Source organism: Mesocricetus auratus, unplaced genomic scaffold (genome assembly GCF_017639785.1).
Source record: "Mesocricetus auratus isolate SY011 unplaced genomic scaffold, BCM_Maur_2.0 Super-Scaffold_100011, whole genome shotgun sequence".
Lineage (NCBI taxonomy): Eukaryota > Metazoa > Chordata > Mammalia > Rodentia > Cricetidae > Mesocricetus > Mesocricetus auratus.
Window position 1 is genome coordinate 45,763,445 of NW_024429195.1, and position 21,744 is coordinate 45,785,188.

General features: G+C 43.3%; 1 protein-coding gene across 1 annotated transcript in view; it reads right to left on the reverse strand.

Annotated features, from left to right (window-relative positions):
• The window catches only part of Lrig3 (leucine rich repeats and immunoglobulin like domains 3), a 49,642-nt gene that overhangs the window by 15,521 nt on the left and 12,377 nt on the right, over positions 1–21,744 (reverse strand). Inside the window, exons 4-10 of the mRNA XM_040754778.1 lie at positions 5,491–5,622; positions 4,465–4,608; positions 3,206–3,349; positions 2,750–2,893; positions 2,198–2,341; positions 1,276–1,356; positions 109–180 (exon numbers count right to left, since the gene is read on the reverse strand). Coding sequence (XP_040610712.1) covers positions 109–180; positions 1,276–1,356; positions 2,198–2,341; positions 2,750–2,893; positions 3,206–3,349; positions 4,465–4,608; positions 5,491–5,622 — 861 coding nt within the window. The remainder of the gene's footprint in view (positions 1–108; positions 181–1,275; positions 1,357–2,197; positions 2,342–2,749; positions 2,894–3,205; positions 3,350–4,464; positions 4,609–5,490; positions 5,623–21,744) is intronic.

The window sequence follows — 21,744 nt, forward strand, 5'->3', positions numbered from 1 at the left end:
AGTACAGGGAGGATGTCCTTGGCACAGGGTATTTGTTTCATGTTTCAGGAGCCATAAACAGCAACTGTCTGGGAACACCCTTAGAGGAACTCAATTCCAGCTACTCACAGATGTTCCAATGCGTCCAAACCAGTGAAGGCCTTTTTGGTAACAGATCGAATGCGGTTTCCCTGGAGTATTCTGGAGGGTTATGAGGGGAGAGGTACAATCACACTTTTAGTAAAGTTTTTAACAGCCATTTTAGGAGTCAAACTCTTACAAAAGGGACCACGATTTTCATTTGTGAACAACGCTATTTTCTTCAATGAAACCATGCAACTTGAAATACTGAACCCTGATATTATCATGTTCAGTAACATTGACTTAACATAGGTTTCAAAGCATTCAACAGACACCCCTATGTAGGAAACCGAATGGGAAATGGACCCATGGGCTCACAGCTTGGACATGTGGCCCCCAGTTGGCAGTACTGTTTGTGAAGGTTACAGAACACTAAGGGTATGACAGAGCAAGTGCATCACTGGGGTGAGGCTTTGAGAGTTGATTACACATCCACTTCCAGGTTACTCTGCTTCCTGTGTGTGTGTGGCAGAGATGTGATCTCCCAGCTTCCCGCCGCTGATATAATGATATAGTGCCTTCCCTACTATCATGGACATCTAGCTGTCTAGAGCCATAGGCCCTGACAAACTCTTAACTTGCTTGTGGTCATGGCATTTTACCACAGCGACAGAAGAGTAATCGACATGGGTGCTACTAAGTTCCTCTGGGGATCACACTGCCCCACAGAGTAGCTTGCCCCCCTCCTCCCTGTGGATACCCTTTATCACCAAATGAAAACAGCACAATCTACAAGACCATTTGTGTGGCTAATGAACCCTGGTGCAGTGAGATTGATGGATGGTGGACTGCTTCATTTGAGAACTCATGACTATAGCACGTTGTTGGGAGCTTCTAAATGTTGATGTAAACACACTCTACTTCAACACAGTGATCGTTCCTAATGTCAAAATTAACTTCAAGTTCTTATCCAGATATAGAAATGGGTTAGACAAACTCCAGGATTGAAATTTCTTCCTTTCATCCAAGGAATAAAAGCTAATTAACATGCACACATCCTGGGCAACAGCATGTTCTTGGGGGAAAGACCAAGGGCGAAACCAGATGACATATCTACCGCTAATGTCTCTATGATGTCAGCTTATGGATATGACTTCAATTAAGACAATAATCTTAGTCATAGAGGAGGCAAATTAAGAGGCAAATTATACTCACAGCCGCCTCAATTTGTCCAGCCCAGAGAAGGCTCCATTCATGTCTTCAATGGTCCATGAGATTTCATTATTTTTCAGATCCCTAAGGAAAAACACAGTGTTCTCCTTAGACACACTTCTCAGAAACCTCAGATCACCACCTAGGTGGTGTTCCCAAAGTCTGCCCAATTGCCTGCCAGCTCCACCTTCTTTAGAATAAGAAATTCAGCTCTCCAAGGTGCCTCTCACACCTTGAACTCTGCACTCAACATTTCAAAAAATTTTTCCTCAAACCAAGACAGCCACCCCAGACCTGCTAAACTTTCTACCAAGATGGCTAGACCCTGAAGTCTGCAACAACTTGAAAAATACATAAAATGTTAAAACCAAGCTCTCGTCACACAAACAGACAAGCATGTGCCAAAGCATGCCATATATCTTTCCACTCTGGAATGGCTCAGACGGGACACGGTGTTGGCTTCTGAAGAGCCCAAAGCCCTTTTTGCACATTCAATTAATGCTGGAGAGATTTTCCAAACGGTCAATCAATACAACACGTTTCTTTCTCTTAGTACAGAATTAGGTGGTGGGTAACCAGAAGAGACATTCACCTCCCCTCAAGGCCCTTCCTATAACTTTTTGTTTTCCTCCAGGTTATTTTTAATCTATGTTAAAAATTGTTTCTCTCTTCAGCAGTTCTGAACTTCCTAGTGATCCTGAGAAGGGAAGCTGCAATCACTGGACAGCCCGATCAGTGTCCCTTTTAATCCCTTTAAGAAACACACATGGATCTATTCTAATCAAGCTGCTCTGGGAAAGATTAAGACCCCCACTTTTGAGGCTGTACACATTTCCTCAGCAACAAAGGAAATCTGCTGGGAGAAAAGTGGGCACATTTAGGAACCAATTAGGTTCGTGTACCAAGAGCAAAATGTGTAACTTACAAAGTCTTTAAACTGGAAAGCCCCCGGAAGGCACAATCAGCAATGTAGCTGACTTTGTTGTTCCCAATGTGGAGGGTATTTAGTAGGCTTAGACCAAGGAAACTGGAGTCGTCTAGTCGGGATAAGTGGTTGAAAGTCAGGTCCCTGCAAAGAACAACAGCAACAACAAAAATTAGCTTTTCTCTTTCCATTCAATACAATCATCGGTTTTCTAAAAGAGAAGTAAGAAATGTAACTATAATAACCCTGTTTTATCACTCTGCCCTAGCAGTATCCAGGTAAACATTACTTCTCACCTCAGCAATTAAAATTAAATAAATGGTCCATGAAACAATGACTGCTTTTGTCAATGCACCACAGAGCTGAATAGCACAGAGTTGGCTTCAGCTTCAACCAAAAATACAGTGACAACATAGGGCACCTAGGAAAGTCGCTATCGCTTGGGAGACTTTGTTATGAAAATGTCACAGATTGGTGGTAAGAACCTCCTGCCCCAGCACGATCTCTGCTGATCTCTGCTCTGGAACCTAAGGAGAATAAAAGGCAACTTACAGCTCGCTGAGTTTCTGGCAGAACTCCCAGGCGTCGGCACTGATCCTGTTGATGGCATTCTGGCTCAGATGAAGCTCCCGTAGCATCAGCAACCCGTAGAGCCAGCCTTTGGTGATCTCGGTGAGGTTGTTATGGTCTAGCTGCCTGCACGTACAATGAGAACCAGAGGCGGGATACAGAGTTCATAATCTAGTCTCGACATGCCTGGCTGGCTGCAACCCATGACACGTCCCTGATGTGCGTAGATACTTGGCTTTGATATATAAAGACATCAGCGAAAGATTTATGCACTTCTGAATTCTCAGGTGGCCTGAGACATAGCTGAAATAGCGAATTATAGCTGTGATTGTATAGCATAAGAGTTTAACGTGGGTTTTCACATAAGAGCTACCAAGGGTCCACTGAGTACCCTGGGGCCATCCCCTCTGAATTGGAACCGTGATAGCCAACACTTACAGAGTCTCCATGTTGTTCAGCCCCCAGAAAGCTCCATCCATAAGCTTTGTCACTCCATTTCTTTGCATTTTCAGAGACTTCAGTGCCCCGAGCCCTTGGAATGTGAGCCCATCCACGTTCTTAATCTTGTTTCGGTTCAGCTCACTGCATTTGGACGTTACGATTAAGCAGTTAGTCCATATGAGAATAAAATTGGAAAGGTAGTAATAAAATGTGTCACATACTACAATATATTTAACCCAACCAGTGCAAAACTACAACGAAGGTTTTAAAATTCCAAGACTTCATTTTTTATTTAAACTTTTTTCATTTATTTTACATACTGACTGCAGTTCCCCCATCCACTCATTTTATTGACAAGAATTTCCTTCTTTCCCCCCCTTTTCTACTTATTACAGGGTGTGAATGTCCGTGTAAAATGCATGACATGTTTTTGGAATAATACATGAAGAACATTAGATTTTCATTTCCATACTGTTGTCCACCAAGGGCAGCAGCAAACAAATTGATATTCATCTTTCATGGATGTATGATCAGAACAATAACCATCCTAGAAGGTATGCCAAGTTGGTTACTGGCATTGCCAATCAGTTTCAGTTTGGTACTTTCCTGCTGGCTACAACTCTCTATTTCCGCCGAATACTGGAACTACCTAGGGAGTTTTGAAAGTTCCCAAAGCCCAAATTGCAACCCCGAGAGGGTTTGAGTACAATTGGTCTGGGGTGCAACCTGGGCGCTGGGGTTTTAAAAAGCTCCCAAGTCCCTGTAATGTGCAGCCAGGGTTGAAAAGCGCCGTTGTGGGAGTCTTTTCAAAAACCATTCCACCATCCTTAACAAGACAGTTCTTTAGTGAGGGTCTCTTCACGAACCATTCCACCATCCTTAACAAGACAACTCTTTACAGCCACTTAGGCTATCAAAGCATCCAGGAGTTGTTGGCATTATTCTCATAAACCGCAGCTATCAAGAGACCCTGTGGTTTCCCCGGGTCCACAATGGAACCTTTGTGAAGGGGCCGCTCAGTCATCACACTGCTTGCTCCTTCATCAACCGACTAACATGTCTTGTCAGGCAGCAGCTGGCATGAGATGACTGAGGAGCCTTTTCCCAACCTGGAGATTCCACCACTCTCGCCATGAAAGGGGAGGGCTATCACTTGCTTGCCTCTAAACTTCTCCTGCCCTACTGTGGACATCAGAATACAGACACAAAAGGTGTAGAGGTGAGAACATGACATCCGGGAGACCATACGCACTTACAGATGCTGCAGTCGAGGCAGCTTAAACATCTTGGGGGGGATGGCTGTTATTCGATTCCTGTTCAGCTTCAGCACCAGAAGTGTGCTCGCCAAATTGTCAAAATACCCGGCTTCCATGGACATAACTCGGTTGCTATTGATATACCTGTTGAGAGTTTGAAGGTCAGAGGTTTGCTCAGGTTCCTTTTGGGAAGGTAAAGTGCGTTCAATCTCCCCATTGCAAAAATTTCTTCAGAGACCCTGACCATCAGTGAGCACTTAAAGTTGTTAACATTGAGGTCCCTGTAAACAAATTCAGGTTCACACATACAGGCAGAATCCTCACCTGTTATGTGTGAAGAAGCCCTGAGTTCCATATCCAGTATTAGAAAAACAACAAGTAAAGATTCACTGTAGCTTTAACATAAAATGCCCTGTGCAGGCTCTTGCACTGGAATGCTTATTCTACAGAACTTGGCACTCCTTTAGAACGCTGTAAACCCTTTGGGAGGTGGGGCCTAGCTAGAAGAGGTACACCACAGAGGGCGGGACTTGCGATTTTATGATCTGGTCCACCTTCCTGTCCACACTGTGACAGTGCTGCCTACCACTTCTCCCATCATGCCTTCCTGCCAAGATGGACTGTGCTCTCAAACTGTCAGTCATATTAAATGGGTTCTTCCTTAAATGGGTTCTTGTCAGGAACTGAGTGACAGCCGCAAGTAAAGTAACTAATACATAGTGACAGGAAAGACTCACCAAGATCTTAAAAGGTGACAGTGTTACAGATATATAGAGACTTTGTGTGGAATTAATTATTAATAAAATAAAGCAAGAGGCTAGTTTGGGACACTGTTTTTTTAGGGGAGGAGATACAAAGTGGTAAGAAAGAAGATTGTGCCTACTTAGGCTTATTGCCAATTTTAGTCAGTAAGAAAGTTCTATTTCAATCCAACAACAGTAAAACCAAGTTTACTGTATCTTAAAGCCCACCCCCATTATAACAAGATTCTCACTGTGGGTGAAAGGCTTGGGTAATTTTACTTACAGATACTTGAGTTGTAAGGGTGGAAATGCAGTTCTAAGTTCTGAAATATTGTTGTTGCTCAGGTCCAAGGCCTCAAGGGACTGAAAGGCTTCCAGCTGCCCAGGGAGGATTTCATCAATGCTGTTCCCTGCCCTGAAATTAAAATGCAGTCCGGGGAACAGGTCAACAGCACAGACCAATGACTTCTTCAGGAGTATGAAAAACAAGCTGAGATGAACAGTACTTCTCAAAGATGAACAGCAACCCATGGCCTTGTATCCCCTGAACTCACACTAGAGTATATGAAGACCAGTCATGGCCATGTATCCCCTGAACTCACACTAGAGTATATGAAGACCAGTCATGGCCTTGTATCCCCTGAACTCACACTAGAGTATATGAAGACCAGTCATGGCCTTGTATCCCCTGAACTCACACTAGAGTATATGAAGACCAGTCATGGCCTTGTATTCCCTGAACTCACACTAGAGTATATGAAGACCAGTCATGGCCTTGTATCCCCTGAACTCACACTAGAGTATATGAAGACCAGTCATGGCCTTGTATCCCCTGAACTCACACTAGAGTATATGAAGACCAGTCATGGCCTTGTATCCCCTGAACTCACACTAGAGTATATGAAGACCAGTCATGGCCTTGTATCCCCTGAACTCACACTAGAGTATATGAAGACCAGTCATGGCCATTTATTTCTTGAGCTCACACTAGAGTATATGAAGACCAGCCATGGCCATTTATTTCTTGAGCTCACACTAGAGTATATGAAGACCAGTCATGGCCATGTATTTCCTGAGCTCATACTAGAGTATATGAAGACCAGTCATGGCCATTTATTTCTTGAGCTCACACTAGAGTATATGAAGACCAGTCATGGCCATGTATCCCCTGAACTCACACTAGAGTATATGAAGACCAGTCATGGCCATTTATTTCTTGAGCTCACACTAGAGTATATGAAGACCAGTCATGGCCATGTATTTCCTGAGCTCATACTAGAGTATATGAAGACCAGTCATGGCCATTTATTTCTTGAGCTCACACTAGAGTATATGAAGACCAGTCATGGCCATGTATTTCCTGAGCTCACACTAGAGTATATGAAGACCAGTTTCACACAAACCTAACAGGACAGTTAGTAGAGCTGACTGCCATGCATTCAAAATCAACCAAATGACCTTTCTCCTTTCAGATTATTTATCTAATTTTTCCTGTTTTATTAGATAGTAAATGAAACATCTAGCACTGAGTGGGTACCAGACCATACTGTCCTTGTTCCATATCCCACATGTGTTATATGTATGTGTGTGTATGTATATAGCTTCCTTCCCCATTCTTTATATGTTTGTGTGTGACACACACACACACACACACACATACACACACATTTAAACTTACTGTATTCATTACTATTATACTGGGAGAGGGCTACACATGTGGAGGTCAGAGGAGAACTTTATAGAGTCGAGTTTTCTACTTCTGCTCTGATGTGTTTGTATGGGATCTGGGGAGGCAGTCAGCTGGGTAGGCCAGCCAGCACAGCAGGTACATTTACCTTCAGAAACATCTAGCCAGCCCTATTTCTTCTCGATTCCTAATCTGAGTCTTTTATTAGAAGGTGCCCTCACATCACAGTGCCAATCAACTTCCAATACCCATCATCCTGTGGTTGCTTTAGTGCCTGACTGGAAAGATTACCCATTATTTACAGCACGTTTCTAAGTTGCCAGAGACTTCTATGCCAAAGAAGAGCTACTGGGCTTTCTGTGTTACAAATGTATCCTAGAAGAGAAACCAGCCTGAACAATCTTTAGACCCAGGTATATTAAGAAGTATTGACATTGCCAGTCCTCAATAACAGACCAAACTAAACCACAATGGTAGTCACTGGCTACAAGTAACTCTTTAAATATAACGTTAAGTGTACACACACACACACACACACACACACACACACACACCCTGCAACACTCACACATAAACAAATGTTACTGAGCACAGGACACACAGGTCTACTACAGTGCTAAGAAGGCAGAAATACTGGGTCAGCCTTCGCTATACAAAAAGACTATGTCTCAAACAAACCAAAAAGTGTTCCTTCATAACAGTACCCATATTTCCAGAGAGCAATAGCCAGTGTACCCAACAGCATCTGATAAGACAGAACATCCCCACGGTTTTTCTATTGATTTCAAATGGGGGATGACAGTCACGCTCTTACAAATGGACACAGGTACTATAGCTTCCAAGGGGAAATTTAGTACGAAGTGACAATTTTGTTAGAAAGCAGGAGTGAACTGAATATGCAGGTGAGCTCAACTGTCACTCAAGTTCAGGTAGCATGGACTTTTCAGACCGTCACTTAGCTAGGGGGAAAGAATGTGTTAAAGTAAAAAAGTTGGGATCCATCGAAACAACGGTTTCTCCTTACAACCCAAGGAACAGCGAGATGACCTGAGCACACAGGGCTGTGCATTTTATAAAATATCACCCCAGTAGTTCTAAATATGGTTGGCAGTAACTCTTTACAAGGAAATCAGAAAATATATCTCCTGTGTGTGTGTTCTCCTTAGTGGGAAAACAGCTCTCACGTGTGTTACATAGCTTACCGAAAGATGGATTTTTGTAGTACTTTGGGTTTACTAAGCTTTAATTAATAATTCAGAGACATCTCTGCATCTTGGACCTCTTAGATGGGCTCCTAAGTCCTACACTACATCTCATCATAGCATGCACACTATTGGTCTCTGCCACACTGCAAACTCCTCTGAGGCAGGAATTCGTGTTCACACCACTGTGCTGGGATGTGATGAAACCAGAAACGATGGTGTGCACCCATTAGGTTAAACGCATCTGGTGCATCATGCCGTTGGATGATAAAATAATTTCTCTCTTACGAATGCAATAGATAATCTAAGGTTGGGAAACTAGGGCTTTTTGTGTCATTAGTCCAACCACTTCTCAGCCACCTCACACAGTGAGTCTGAGTTGGTCCCCAAGCAATCACAGGTTCTTTTACAGAACATAGAGCATCAGAGATACTTTTGCAAGTAAATTCTTACTGCGCATGTTCCCTCAGAAAGAGCTGTTAATTCTTACCTTGACCATTTAAAAAAATGCTCAACTTCTACTTTCAAACTGATGGAGATCCACCTGGCCCCAGACCCATTGTCACAGGCAGAGCCAGGGCCCTTGCAGTGTGCTCTCCCAGACAGTCCAGGCCTCCTGGAATTCGTGTGTTCAGCACCCACTACAGTTGGAAGGCCTACTTCCTGCTGCTGCAAATGCCAGGTGCTGCTTTCTCCACAATAAACAACGAGGGGTGGGGGGTGGGGGGACTCCACAGACTCAGGCTCTAAACAGCACACTAACTTCTCAAGCTACAGTTAGAACCCTCAGTCTATTCCTTCTAGGACTTTAGGGTTTTGTCTGCTTGATCTTTAAGACCCAACTCATGAAAGAATGTTAACGCCACCAAAAGCAATCCTACACTGGGTAACAAGCTCACAATGTACACCTTAAAAGTTGAGATAATAGTGAAGTTGGAAAAGAAAAAGACCATCAGTAGTCCCACATACAAGTCACAAATTACAAAGCCCCTTGGATCCCCATAAAACCTTACAGACTTTGTTTAGAGTTAAGTCAGCCATGATCTCTGCTTTTGACCATTTTCCACATCTGGATTTCCCACATCTGGATGTGCCAGAGCACAAACTCCTTGATCTAGCTGTGAGGTACAGCCTAATGCAAGTGCGACAATTAGTCAATTTCTAGGTCCCGGAGACGGAGGCAGTCCAAGACAAGTCAAGAGGCCTTAGGGTCAGGGTATAGGGGCTGAACAAAACCACAATTTGGGGGACACAGGTTTTCTCTTAAATACGTAGCCAAATGTTTCTATCACCAGAATGTCCCTCTCCCTACTCAGTATCCCTGAAGTGCCCAGACCCACTCTGTGTCGTACATCTACCTTCAAGTGTGCACCTGGTTTGGGCCATATGCTGTCTGGGCTAGACTACCTAGACTGAAATGGTATTTTGCAACAACAAAAAGAAACAATAGCTGTAGTGTTTGGTTTTGTTATTACTACAGGGTTTTTTTTGTAATAAATGGAGCAAATTAGTTTTTTGAGGTAGGGAAAGGGAGGCCCACAGGTGTCTATCATGTTAGTCAAATAAGGCTGCAAGTCAGATAAGAAGCCATACAATCTTTGGTTTATATATTCGTTTGTTTATAAGGTAATTATGAACAAGGTATTAAAACTGTCAATTACTTGAGTGACGAATAAAATTTTCCTTGCAGTAAAAGTATGGTCCAGCCAAAGCCAGCAATTTCCTGAGCTGCACAGCTCCTAAATCGCAGTGTGAAAGTGTTCCCTTCTAGATGGAGCATACACAGTGTGGTCTTTGTCAGCCTAGACGCCCAGCACAAAAATCCCTTACAGCCACCAGGATAATAGCCCCTGTATCACAAAAATTTACATCTGCCCTAATGGAACGGAATCAAATCCAAATTCGAGTTTCTTATTACCTTACACTAACTGGCAAATTACCACCTGATAGGTACCAGTTTAAAACAAAAACAAACAAATAAGAAAAAAACTTGCTTTATATCATGAAAGAGAGTTTTAAAAAGAAAGAGAGAAGCAACTACATTTTTTTTAAATGTAAAGAAAATCCCTTACCACCCAGAACACTCAAAATAAATGTTTTTCAGTGATTGGGTCCTAAATAGTCACTTGCAGAGGACAAAGATTCAATTCAGTTACAGCATTAGCTTTTATCCAAATATGGATAAATGCCAAAATTCATCAACACATTCAAAAGTACCACAGCTGATTCATACTGGAGCCGAATTGTGCAGTTCTTGATTAAAAACAAATTCCTTATCCGTGGCTGAAGTTACACACCCGCGGCATCTTTCCATCACCCCAAATAACAAGGCCTGGAGGGTGTTTAAGCCCTAAACAAATCCATTGGAGAGTAGCAATATTTGGTCTTCTGTTTGTTGATGGTACAGAGAGTTCCATGGTCAAAATCATTGCTGAGGTGACTTATAATTAGTCCCTTCAAGACAAACAAACCTTTGGGCATGGCTGGTGGGGAACATAAGACAGTTGCTTCCGAAGAAGCCACAGGAAAAACAGTAGCCTCAGGTATTTCAAACTTGGGTTCCAAGGCCCAAAAATAATGGCTTAACATTTTGCTGCCAATGCCATCTTCCAGTCAACTTTCCCAAATACCATAAAATGTAGATGCAAATATGACTTACCATTTTTTTCCTCTGATGATATTTAGACTAAGAATGTTGAACCCAACCATGAACCAGATCAAGATGCCCTTGACTTCCCTCAAGCCTCAAGCCCAGTGGAGAAAACAACAGACAACCAGAGGCTGGCAGCAAGGTTGGTGCTGAGAAGGAAGGGAGGGAGGGACAGCAGTGAAGGTGCTAGGCTCAGACACCTCAAGGGTGCTGGGAAGAGCACAGAAAGGTCAGCAGAATTTGCCAAGGAACTCACTGCTGAGACCCAGGCATGCAGTTAGCCTGGCAAACGGGCAAGCCAGTGCTGCTGCACGCAAAAGCAGAGGCGCATGCCAGCGGCTCAAACGAGAGCATAAACTCAGCATCTTCTCCAGGAAATGGCAGCGCACTTGGCTGCCTGGGATGCAGTGTTCACAGCTATAGATGTCAAGGCTGACGTTCAAGAGTGAGGTATCTGGGGACTACAGAGATGCTTCACCGGTGAAAAGGATCCGAGTTCAGATCCAAGCAGTGACATCAGGTGGCTCACCTGTAACTGGAGGTCCATGGATTCAACACCCTATCCTGGCCTTGGAGGATACTTGCACACACATGACAACCATACACACATACACATAAATAAAAACTAATAAATCTGAAATAGAGAGCACACAGGTCCAGGTCCTCTGCTCTACAGCTCTGGCCTTGGGACCAAGTTCAACTCTACAGGAGTTTCCCTTCACTCTGATACTTTCGTTTTGCATTAGATGTAAGGGATTTTCTAGGACATGGCACTCCCTCTTGCTTGGCCGGTACAGAGTGTTCCAGATAAAAACAACCAACCCCAGCACTCCAATGTGTCAGCAGCTCCTCAGAAAATGCTGATTGAGTATGATATCTCCACACATTAGGAATGTGTCCCTTTGATTGGACATTGGGAATACCTGTCCTGGATGTAAACCTGGTAGAACACAGTTGGTGAGGCTTGGACGGCCACTTGACTAGGTGGTGACTGCTTCTACTTTTGACTGCCTGTGATCTCCAGCATGTACAAGAGTCTCGAAAGCTCTCGTGCACTGCTAAGTGGATTTAAATGGTGATGATTTACTTCCAAGGTGAGAAAAGGAACTTTCAGAATGGAACAGTTTGTCGGTGAGGAGCAGGAATAGCAGGTCTTTTTTTTTCCACACTGGAATTCCTGAACCAATCAAGCGCTTGCTACTTGATGAGTAAGAAACATCTGCCAATAGCTTCAACCGTGTCCTACTATTGTACCAGCTAAAAGGCAGCCCGGGGCCTTGCAGGCATGACGTGTAAGGGCATGCAATTCTGGCTACTTAAGAATGCTATGTGGTGGAGGCACTCTCCTTTCTCGAGGTGGGAAACCAGGTTTTAGACATTGCAGTTCCCTCTCTCTATGGAATGTTTCACCCTGCTTATGACGCTCTGGTTCTATTCTTCTGTGTCACCAACAACAACAGCTGAGTCTGTGCCATTCCATGCAAACTCCACTATGCAAGCACATTAGACATATTGACTGGTACAGTCTGGCCTGGCCATAGGGAAATACCGATCTCCATATAAACTTACAAGCAACCAGCTTAACACCGTATATAAAGAAATCACAGGCTTTTAGTGGAAACACAACACGGTACAAACACAGGAAAGGACATTTGTTTCCAACATTTACCACACACACATACACACATGCACTGTCTCTCTCTTTCTCTTTCTCTCTTTCTCTTTCTCTCTCTCTCTCTCTCTCTCTCTCTCTCTCTTTCTCTCTCTCTCTCTCTCTCTCTCTCTCTCTCACACACACACACACACACACACACTAAAAAAAAGTTTCCTTTAGCCATCTTGAAAACTACTTTGGCTGAAACAACTAACTCCCCCCTAATATCAGACTTCATTTAAAGAAGGATTTGACAGGCGAGAAGCCTCTCCCATACAGATAAAAATGAACAGCCTTTGCTCACCTCTGTGAACAAGATAATGAGGGAATTTCATTAAGAGAACACACATGTTTAGACTGGCCCACCAGCACTGAGCCAACGAGTAAGAGAGTCAACCATGGAAACTTCTAAAAGGAGACCAGGGAACCATGTGAGGAAGACCTTGTCAGTTCTTTCCAGCTAAAGGCCAGGTCAACACCAAGTCTAAGTATCTTTGGGATCACAAGCAGGATAAAGATGGCTACAACACAGCATTTTAACAGCAGTCTGACAATAAACAGGGCTGTGTATGTCTGCCAGTTACAACGTTAAAATGAAAAAGAACGACACGTTTGTCAAAAGCCCATTCATACCACATACAACACAGCCCTTCCTGGTTGATCCCGGATATGAGTTCAAATTGGTCCTCTGTGCAAACAGAAATTGACAACAAATTCTAAAGGAGGGCGATAAATCAGGAAGTTTCTGAAAACTTATTTTAAGGTGAAATTACTATGTACAATAAAGCTAACTCTGCTTTGACAATAAAATTTTTAAATTCTGGGTTTGGAGAAGTGAATTAGCAGGTTAAAAAAAAAAAACACTTGCTGCCAGATCTGGTAACCTGACTTTGAACCCTAGGACTCACATGGTGAATCTCTAGTCTCTCATTGCCACCACACACACGTGCCGTAGGTATTCATGGGAACAGCCATCCAAAATGCCTAGGTGCACCAGCAAATGGCATCCCCCCCCCCCACCAGCTGCCTGGGAAGGGCAGGGAAGCAAACACAAAGATGATTCCTTATACGTCAAAGTAGAGGCTCTTTGATAAAATAGTTCAAACTGCTGTGCCCAAGAGGGCTTCACTCTCTTCCTGGTTCAATGTCTTACATGCTTTTCTCCAGCTGGTGAATCCAGACAGATAGAAATGGAATAGAGAGATCTCGCCCAGCCATCATGGGCGGAAAGTCCAGAGCTGGATGATGGGGCACGGCCAGTAACTGGATTTGCTACAGAGACTTCAGGGAAGAAATGCAGTATCCTTTAGCCTTGTGCCTCCCACCAAGAGACTTCTGAGACACTCTGTCACTGTACCCCTGATCCTTATTGTTCTCCGTGTGTGCTCTCAATCTCCTGGGTCTCTTCTCCCATTAGCTTCTCCATGTTTGGGAATGTTTTTGTGAGTCTGGCTGTTTAGGTGTGCACTGTGTCCGGGAAGAAGCTTGTTGTCCTATCATACTTGGAAGGCTTGGTACTCACAGAGACAGTTTTAGAAGTCAGGTGCCGTTGCCATCCTTCACCCCAGTGTTGCCCAAACTTGAGCCAACGGCAGCACTGGAAGATGCACTCTGGAGGCAGGCTTTCTAGAGCACTGCACCACCGGGAGCTCTATCCAGTGCGAGTGCAGAGGACAGTAGACCTGAGAGTCAGTGTTCCTACCAAGCTCTCAGGAGTGCCCTGCTAGTCTGAGTGCTGTGGCAAGACCATTGACAGTCATCCTGAGAGAGCCTGCACTCAAGTTTTCCTCCTCTCAGAGCTTCTCCTCACAGTCCCAACATTCGGAAATTTCCCAGTAACATGCCGACTGGAAGCCTTTCGCTGGCACACAGTAGGCCCTTACAGCAGAGAACTTTGCTGCTTCTTGGTTATCAGATTGTTTTGGGTTTTTTTCCCTGTACGTTTGGTAATCTCTTCTCTTCAATGTCTACCAGAGTCTTGTGGTAGAATTCAATTCATAGAGGAACCTGCTTACTAGGTAACATTCCCACCTCTCCTCTCTCCTCTTCCTAGTCTCCATCCCTTTGTCCTTTGGTTCTTACTGGGAAAAATTTTCAACATCCTCCTAGTACTCTTACTTCCTTCTTACAATCACTGTTTCTGCGTTAACTTCAATTTCACAATTTGGTGAATATTTGCATTTTCAGCTTCCAGACTATTCCCTGCCTGTGTGTTCAGTGGGCTCTTCTGTTTTTGTGGCATTAGCAGTTACTCTTTCTGCCCCCACAACCAGATTTGTGTCTCCATCTAATGCCTCCAAATCCCCCTTTTCCATTTGTTTCATATTTTCTAAGTAAGTTCTTTAAAATAAAAAATCTTACTAAAACTAGGCAGAGCAGCAAACACATGTAATCCTAGCATTCAGGAGGCTGAGGCAGAGAGTTATTGAGTTCAGAAGCCTTTCTGACCCATGTGACAAGACCTTATCTCAAAAACAAAAGACAAAACAGAACAAACAAACAACAACAAAACAACTAGGAGATAGGATATAGCTATAGCTAAGGTGGTGGAATTCTTGCCTGGCCAACCCATGGCTCTGAATTTGGTCTCCAGTACCATACACACGAAGCATGGTTGGTAGATGCCTTTAATCCCAGTTCTCATGAAATTAAAACAAGAGGATCAGAAGTTCAAGGTCATCCTCTGACTTATAGGGAGAGCACCCAGGGGCACACGGATAAAGAAGGGAACGTAAAGAAAATATGGAACCTGAGTTTGATGGGGGATGTCCTTCTGTATGTATATTTCTCTTATTGGATGATGAATAAAACACTGTTTGGCCAATAGCCAGCAGAGGCAGGAAGATAGGCGGGGCTAGGAGACAAGGAGAATGCTGGGAGAGAGGTGGAGGGACACCACGAGGAGACACCATGTAGCTGCCAAAGGAGTGACAGGTGCGGACATTCTCTGGTAAGCCAAGACCACGTGGAAATACATAGACTTATAGAAATGGGTTAATAATTAAGACAGAGCTAGCCAATAAGAAGCCCTAGTCATCAGCCAACACTTTTTATAATTAATGTGTGCTTATTTGGGCCTGAAACAGCTGTGGGACCTGGTGGGAAAGAAAACTCCAATTACACGAGTTTACTGAGGACTTCAGGTAGACAGGTTGTTGAATGATAACTGACCACACAGGTGACAGAGGGCAACTGTTTTCTGCTAGGATGCTTTCTTCTTGGAAAACCTCACTCTGCAGTGTACAGGTATGAGCACGGTTGTTATCACCTGAGAAACTAACTTAACTAAGATGGGAGGATGTAACGTCAGCATTCATGGTGAGTCAGTTGCCTTGACTCAGAGGCAATGCCCTCCATCCCATACAAAATCCAAAGACTTTCTGCTCAAGTTGTCCTAGAAATAAACTTGCAATCTCCTGTGTCAGATGCAGGGCAGTCACTAGGCTAGGAGTTTGGAATGAAAATGTCTAGGTCATGCCACTTTTTTTGTTGTTGCTGTGTGGTTGGTTGGTTTGCTTTGTTTTTCACAATACTTCTTAGAAACAAGTTTTAGTTTAGCCTCTTTTTTTCCAGTTCTATGGGGAACCTCTACCTTTTTCTGTTTAGAATTCCTGAACTATCCTGAGGATCAACAGTATATGCACATGTGTGTACACACACAAGCAAACACACTCACATGCACCCACAGGCACACCCAGGAACACACATACATGCATAACACACTCACGCACAGGCTCACACATATGCACACACAAGAACACACACACACTCACACATGCTCACATATATGCTCACATACACAGGCACACACATACACAGGAGCTTTCACGTTCAGGGATCGCCTCTACTTTCTCCCTACTTGAGTTTATGATTTAGCCATTGGCTTGAGAACTTTTTGAGGCATTTTTCATTTGGCCTGTGATCTTTCCTTTGTCCTTGTTGGTATTTACTTTGGGTGTTTTCTTTGTTTTATTCCTTTCATTTTAAGGTGGCTCTGGGAGAACAGAGCAGAATGAATGTGCCTGGTGTAACATGCCTAACATAAGTCTTCTGCAGTAATTTAATCTGTAAGACCCCATTTTCCTTAAAAGTAAGCAAAATATTTATGGTCAATTCACTTCTTCCATGTGACTAAACTATTTTATTGGCCTAAACAAGGAATTCTCACTTAATAATAAAAACAAGAGAGTATGGCTGCTCAAAACCACAAGTAAATAACCAGATATCATAGAAGGATTAACTGTGCTTGTATACATGAGGCTTAATCAATTCTGTTTTATTTGGTTCACGGAGCAATGCTGGGGGCAGTGGGGATGTGTGTGATAGAGTATCTACCTCGGACTCACTGATCCCTCTGAGTAGACACAGAATATGTGATGGTTGTGATCCTACAGGAAGGTGAGCTTGTCCCCTGTTGTGTGTACACTGGCATTGAGCTCGGGGATTCTCACAATCATAAGGAGCTACTGAGCAGGACTGGTCAAGCCTCCAAAAAGGGGACAAGAGAATTTAAGCCTAGCGATGGAAAGGGCTGTGAATGGTGTGCATGTGTGGGGTCCAGCACGGAGAAGCTGAGGCAGTGGAACACAGAGAGTGAACACTTGGTCTACAGGGCAGGCGAGACCCTGTCCCACCAAACAAGCAATAGCAAAACAACAAATGATGGACAAAAAGACTATCTTTTAAAGCATGTAATGACCAAACTGGAAGCTTCCTCCCCACCACAGAGGTTAAGTTGTAGCAATTACAACCAGAGAGCATGTCTCTCAGGGAAGGGAATTCACCAGAATGATCTTCGGCCTCGATGTGCTTCATGGAGGGGTTCAAGGATCGCTGTTTGGAGGATTCTTCCCCTCCCCCCAACAGAGGAAAATGCCTCTTCCAATCCCAAGTTATTACAAGTTATTACAAGTATGCACAGACATTTATACTGAATAAAAAATGGGTCACAACAGTACAACAGTTACATAACATATCAAACTGTTCCTAATTCTTTGCAAACGATACTCTTTGATAATTACATGGTGTGGTGGGTAGGAAAAAAGGCAGCCTCATTCAGTGAACTATGTGCCCAAATCTGTAAGCATGTTTTCATTGGAAGAACTTTCCCATCTAATCTAGGCCAATGTCATGTGTGGGATTACCAAGAAAACAGTGACCAAACTCAAAAGCAGTCTCTCTCTCTGTCTCTCCCCCTCTCTCTCTTTCTAGAGAGAGACATACACATATATACACACACACACATATATGTACACGTTTGTTTATATGTATGTGTGTATTCATTTTGAGTGTTTCATGTTATGTTTCTGTATTTGCTATGAAAACTTTAATTGTTCATACATAATAAAATTGACAGTTCACAAATAAATACTAAATTTATCCTATGCTATAAAGTACCTGAAGTGTGACTATTCCTTTAAAATCTCCTTTTGTTTGTCTTCAGCCTTACACTAATGACTGCTCTGTCTTCTGGCTGAAGTTACACATGAGAATGAAAAAGCTGGGCAGGTGTATTAAGGGACAGAAAGGAGGTGTTTGTGTTTATAATTGCATTCCCTTTCATGTTTTGAGCTTAGTACTTAAGCAACTTTCATCCAAAGAAAGAAGAGGGCTGTTGGTTACAACACTGTTTTGGTCTTCAACAAACAAGAGTCCTGAGCCACTGCCTTTAGAAAGCCATCAGAGAAACTTAAGTAAGAAAAGGACGAGGCAAAAGCAATTAGACCAGAATAGAGGTGCATGTTGAATCTTGCCACCCCAATCATGGAAAGCTAACTGGCTAGAACTTTGTTTTGTCTGTCTTGGTAGAACAAGCCTTACTTGGCAGAGAGATGCTTCCTGGTAGATGCTGTTCCCAGTGCTTCAAAGTGGTCCTTGAAATGGCTAACCCCAAGTGGGGAGGGATGGTGACACTCTGATAGCACAGATGTCCTATGGCAAGCATTCCAGTAGGACAAGCTCAAGGGAGCGGAGTTTGACTTTAGGGGCCTCAAGAGAGACCACTGTGGAAGGATTGTTCAATAAGTGACTTCTGTCAAATCTGTAACTCTTGTATTTTGGGGGTGGGGATCAAATTTAATGAGTAAAAACAAACTGTAACAGATGGAGTGACAGAAAAACAACTGTGTGATTAACTAGGAACAAGCCATTCAACCATTCATGTCTCTATTCATCCAACAAACATGTACTGAATATTCCCATCTACCAAACACCATTATGCAAGTCATGTCCAAATGGGGATAAAAATGGAAAGGATATGTTTGGGGAGGTTCCATTTGTAAAAAAGAAACAGAAACTTTAAAATAACATATGCTATTGGAAGAAATATGTTTACAGATGCATTTAAAATGTAAAAGTGGCTGGGTATGAGGGCGCAGGTCTCTTTGTCCCAGCACTCAGGAGGCAGAAGCAGATAGATCTCTATGAGTTCTCACCTAACCTGGTCTACATATCAAAGTCCAGGCCAGTCAAGACTATGTAGTGAGACCCTATAAAAAAAAACCAAAAAAAAAAAAACCCTAAAACTAAAAACAACCGAAATTCCATAAGGGTGGAGCCTAAGCTGAGGCATGGGTAGAGTGGAGAGCTGAGTGATCATGCTACGCAGTGTAAAGCAAATATAAAGACACCTGGGCTGGATCAACGTGGCCCATCCCTGGACCCCAGGGATGACTCCAGAGACAGTCCGATTTGAAGAAAGGTTGCACAGCAGTACATCTAGACCAAGGTTCCACTTTTGACCTAATAAGCCATGTAAAGACACTGAAAGCTCTCAAAGCCCATGCAATGATGACAAATACATATTTCAGATTCAGTCACTCTAAGCAGAGAATTGAAATCCCAGTAAGTCTGTATTCTGGCGACAAACTAGTTTAATGATTAAGTGCAATGGCAAATTCACAATGTGGCACAGACACAGTTCTGTGAACACTAAATTCTTTTACCTACAAGCTTTATTTAGACACCATAAAGTCCAGTAAAAGAATACCACGTAAGGGATTAAGGTGCTTAAGTGTTTATTTTGTAGAACTTTTGCTCCATGAACACAACAGTATCTGGTAGAAGGGTGAGGCCTCTAAAGCAAGACTCTTTGCATGCAGGAAGACACTAGTCCATTTATCCATCAGCAGGACAGCATGTGCTCAGGGAAGAATTTTGCAGTTAAGCTGGTCAAATTCCATTGGCTCCTCTACAACCAGATGTGGGCAAGCATTGGGTATGGTTTATGCCCACTTAATCAAAACAAAGCTTGTTGATTCTCCCTTAGAAACCTATGTTTTACTTTTGGCTAAAGTTAATACCCAACTGTCTTAATTAATATGACAAACTGGTGACCCTCTTTTCAAATAGTGACTTGTGAAGGTTTTGGTTAAAACAACTATTTGTGCTTTTACCTCCTAGTTATAAAATTATTCAGACATGTCACTACTTGAAAGTTTTGTAACATTTGTCTTCCAATATGCAACTTGACTTCTGAGCTACGAACCTACTAAAATCACTAATACCAGATTTAAAAGCTATAAATTAAGCTTGGTGAATTCTTCAGATAGACTCAGTATCCCACAACCAAGTGACTGTATCTTAAATGAATTCCAAGTTAATCCAGGAAGTCTAACATTTGGAATAAATGAGAACTGTGTAACTAATATAGGCTGTATTCCTTATATAAGTAACAGAATATATTTCTCCAAATTTGTGATAGGATGACATCCCAGACGACACATCATAAGTGGAAATATTATAAGTTAAAATGCTTTAATCTGAGCTTAGGCTAACCCTATCTTAAACATGCTAAGCTCGGATGACCAGTAGGTTAAGTCTACCCAGCCTAAATACTGAGTTGAAACACAGTTAAGTTTTGGGGGCCATGTTCTACAATCTCATTTCTCTTCAGCCACTCTGATCCACCCTGTGCATGATCCTGAAGCCAATGCTGTGTCATTCCCAGAGATAAACCAACCTCCTTATGTGGCACTAACATCCTCCAGGGCTCCGAATACAGAACAACCGTAGGCTCTGTGGGTGACAGGTATGTCCCAACTGTTGACTCTCAAAGCCACACAGGACACTTGACTTTGAAAAGGAACAGTATGTTGACTATCTAAAATGGGGGGAGGGGACAGAAAAAGGCAGAGTCTGCTGCTTAAAAAAATAATAAAAAGTTAAGAGCTCCTCCGTGGCTCCTTCCAAACCAGCCAATAGGGAAGAAGTTCCATGAACTCATCCTTCATCATCTTCTCCCTGACTTCAATATTCTACCCAAGTATCGATTGATGCTGCACCTCAAAGCCTGGGCTACCCACAATCCCCTGGGCATCACCTCTCTTTGATGGTCTTTACCAGCTATCCTTTCCACTGTTAGAGCCACACGGTGCAGCACACACCAAAGCCCTCTTTCTTTGCTCTTGATCACTTAGCAAAGTGACAAGATCATTTAGCTCTTGTCATTAGGCTCAAAATTCACCCTATAAACACACATTTAGAGTATAAATGTCGACTCCCTTACTATTATCATGCTATGCTGCCTGTCCCCCTTTTTGAGCACTGAAAGAAATCTTGGGTTTTACTGGCGATTCACTCTAAACATAAAGCACTGTCACTCTCCCGCATCTATTGCTCCTAAGGCAATTTTAAAATGTCACCTACCTCCTGTGACCCTCATGTTCAAGAATCCATGCTGGCCCACTGCCCTAGGCCGATGCCCCTGAGCTGGGCCCACGGCACAGTGTAACTGCCGCAGCTGTGGCTGCTGGAGCTCCCCGGAGCCCTTTCAAGTATGGAATGCCATTTGATCCTCTGCCGGAACACAGGAGGTAGATGGGCAGACAGCCCTGATTGTTTGTATAGATAAATAAGAATTAATTAAGTCTGCTGTGGTCAGACAGGCCACTGCTGCGAGCCAGACACAAACCTGTGGCCCCAACTCCAGCCCTGGTCTCTACCGCTCTACTCAGATTCTTGAGCAATGCCTTCTACACCAGTGGAACTGCTGTAAGGACTGAGACCTCAGGAAGACATGAGTCCTCCCTTTGGTATGAGATGTGACAAAAGCCCCTAGAGGCTACACACCCTGCACCTGTAAGAGTTTCATAATGGAAATAAAAAATCTCTGTAGTAGATGGCCAATTTCATTAGTCAACTTGCCTGGGCTGAGGAGCACCTAGGAGGTTAATGAGGAGTACCTCTGGCATCTGAGAGGACATTTGCAGAGGGGGTTAACAAGGGAGGAAAACCTTGGCATGGGTGAAGGTAGTGCCGTCCCATAGGCTGGGGCCCACATGGAATAAAATGGAAACAGAGCAAACCCTGTATTGCAGAGGCCCCGTTTCTCTGCATCCTGGCCA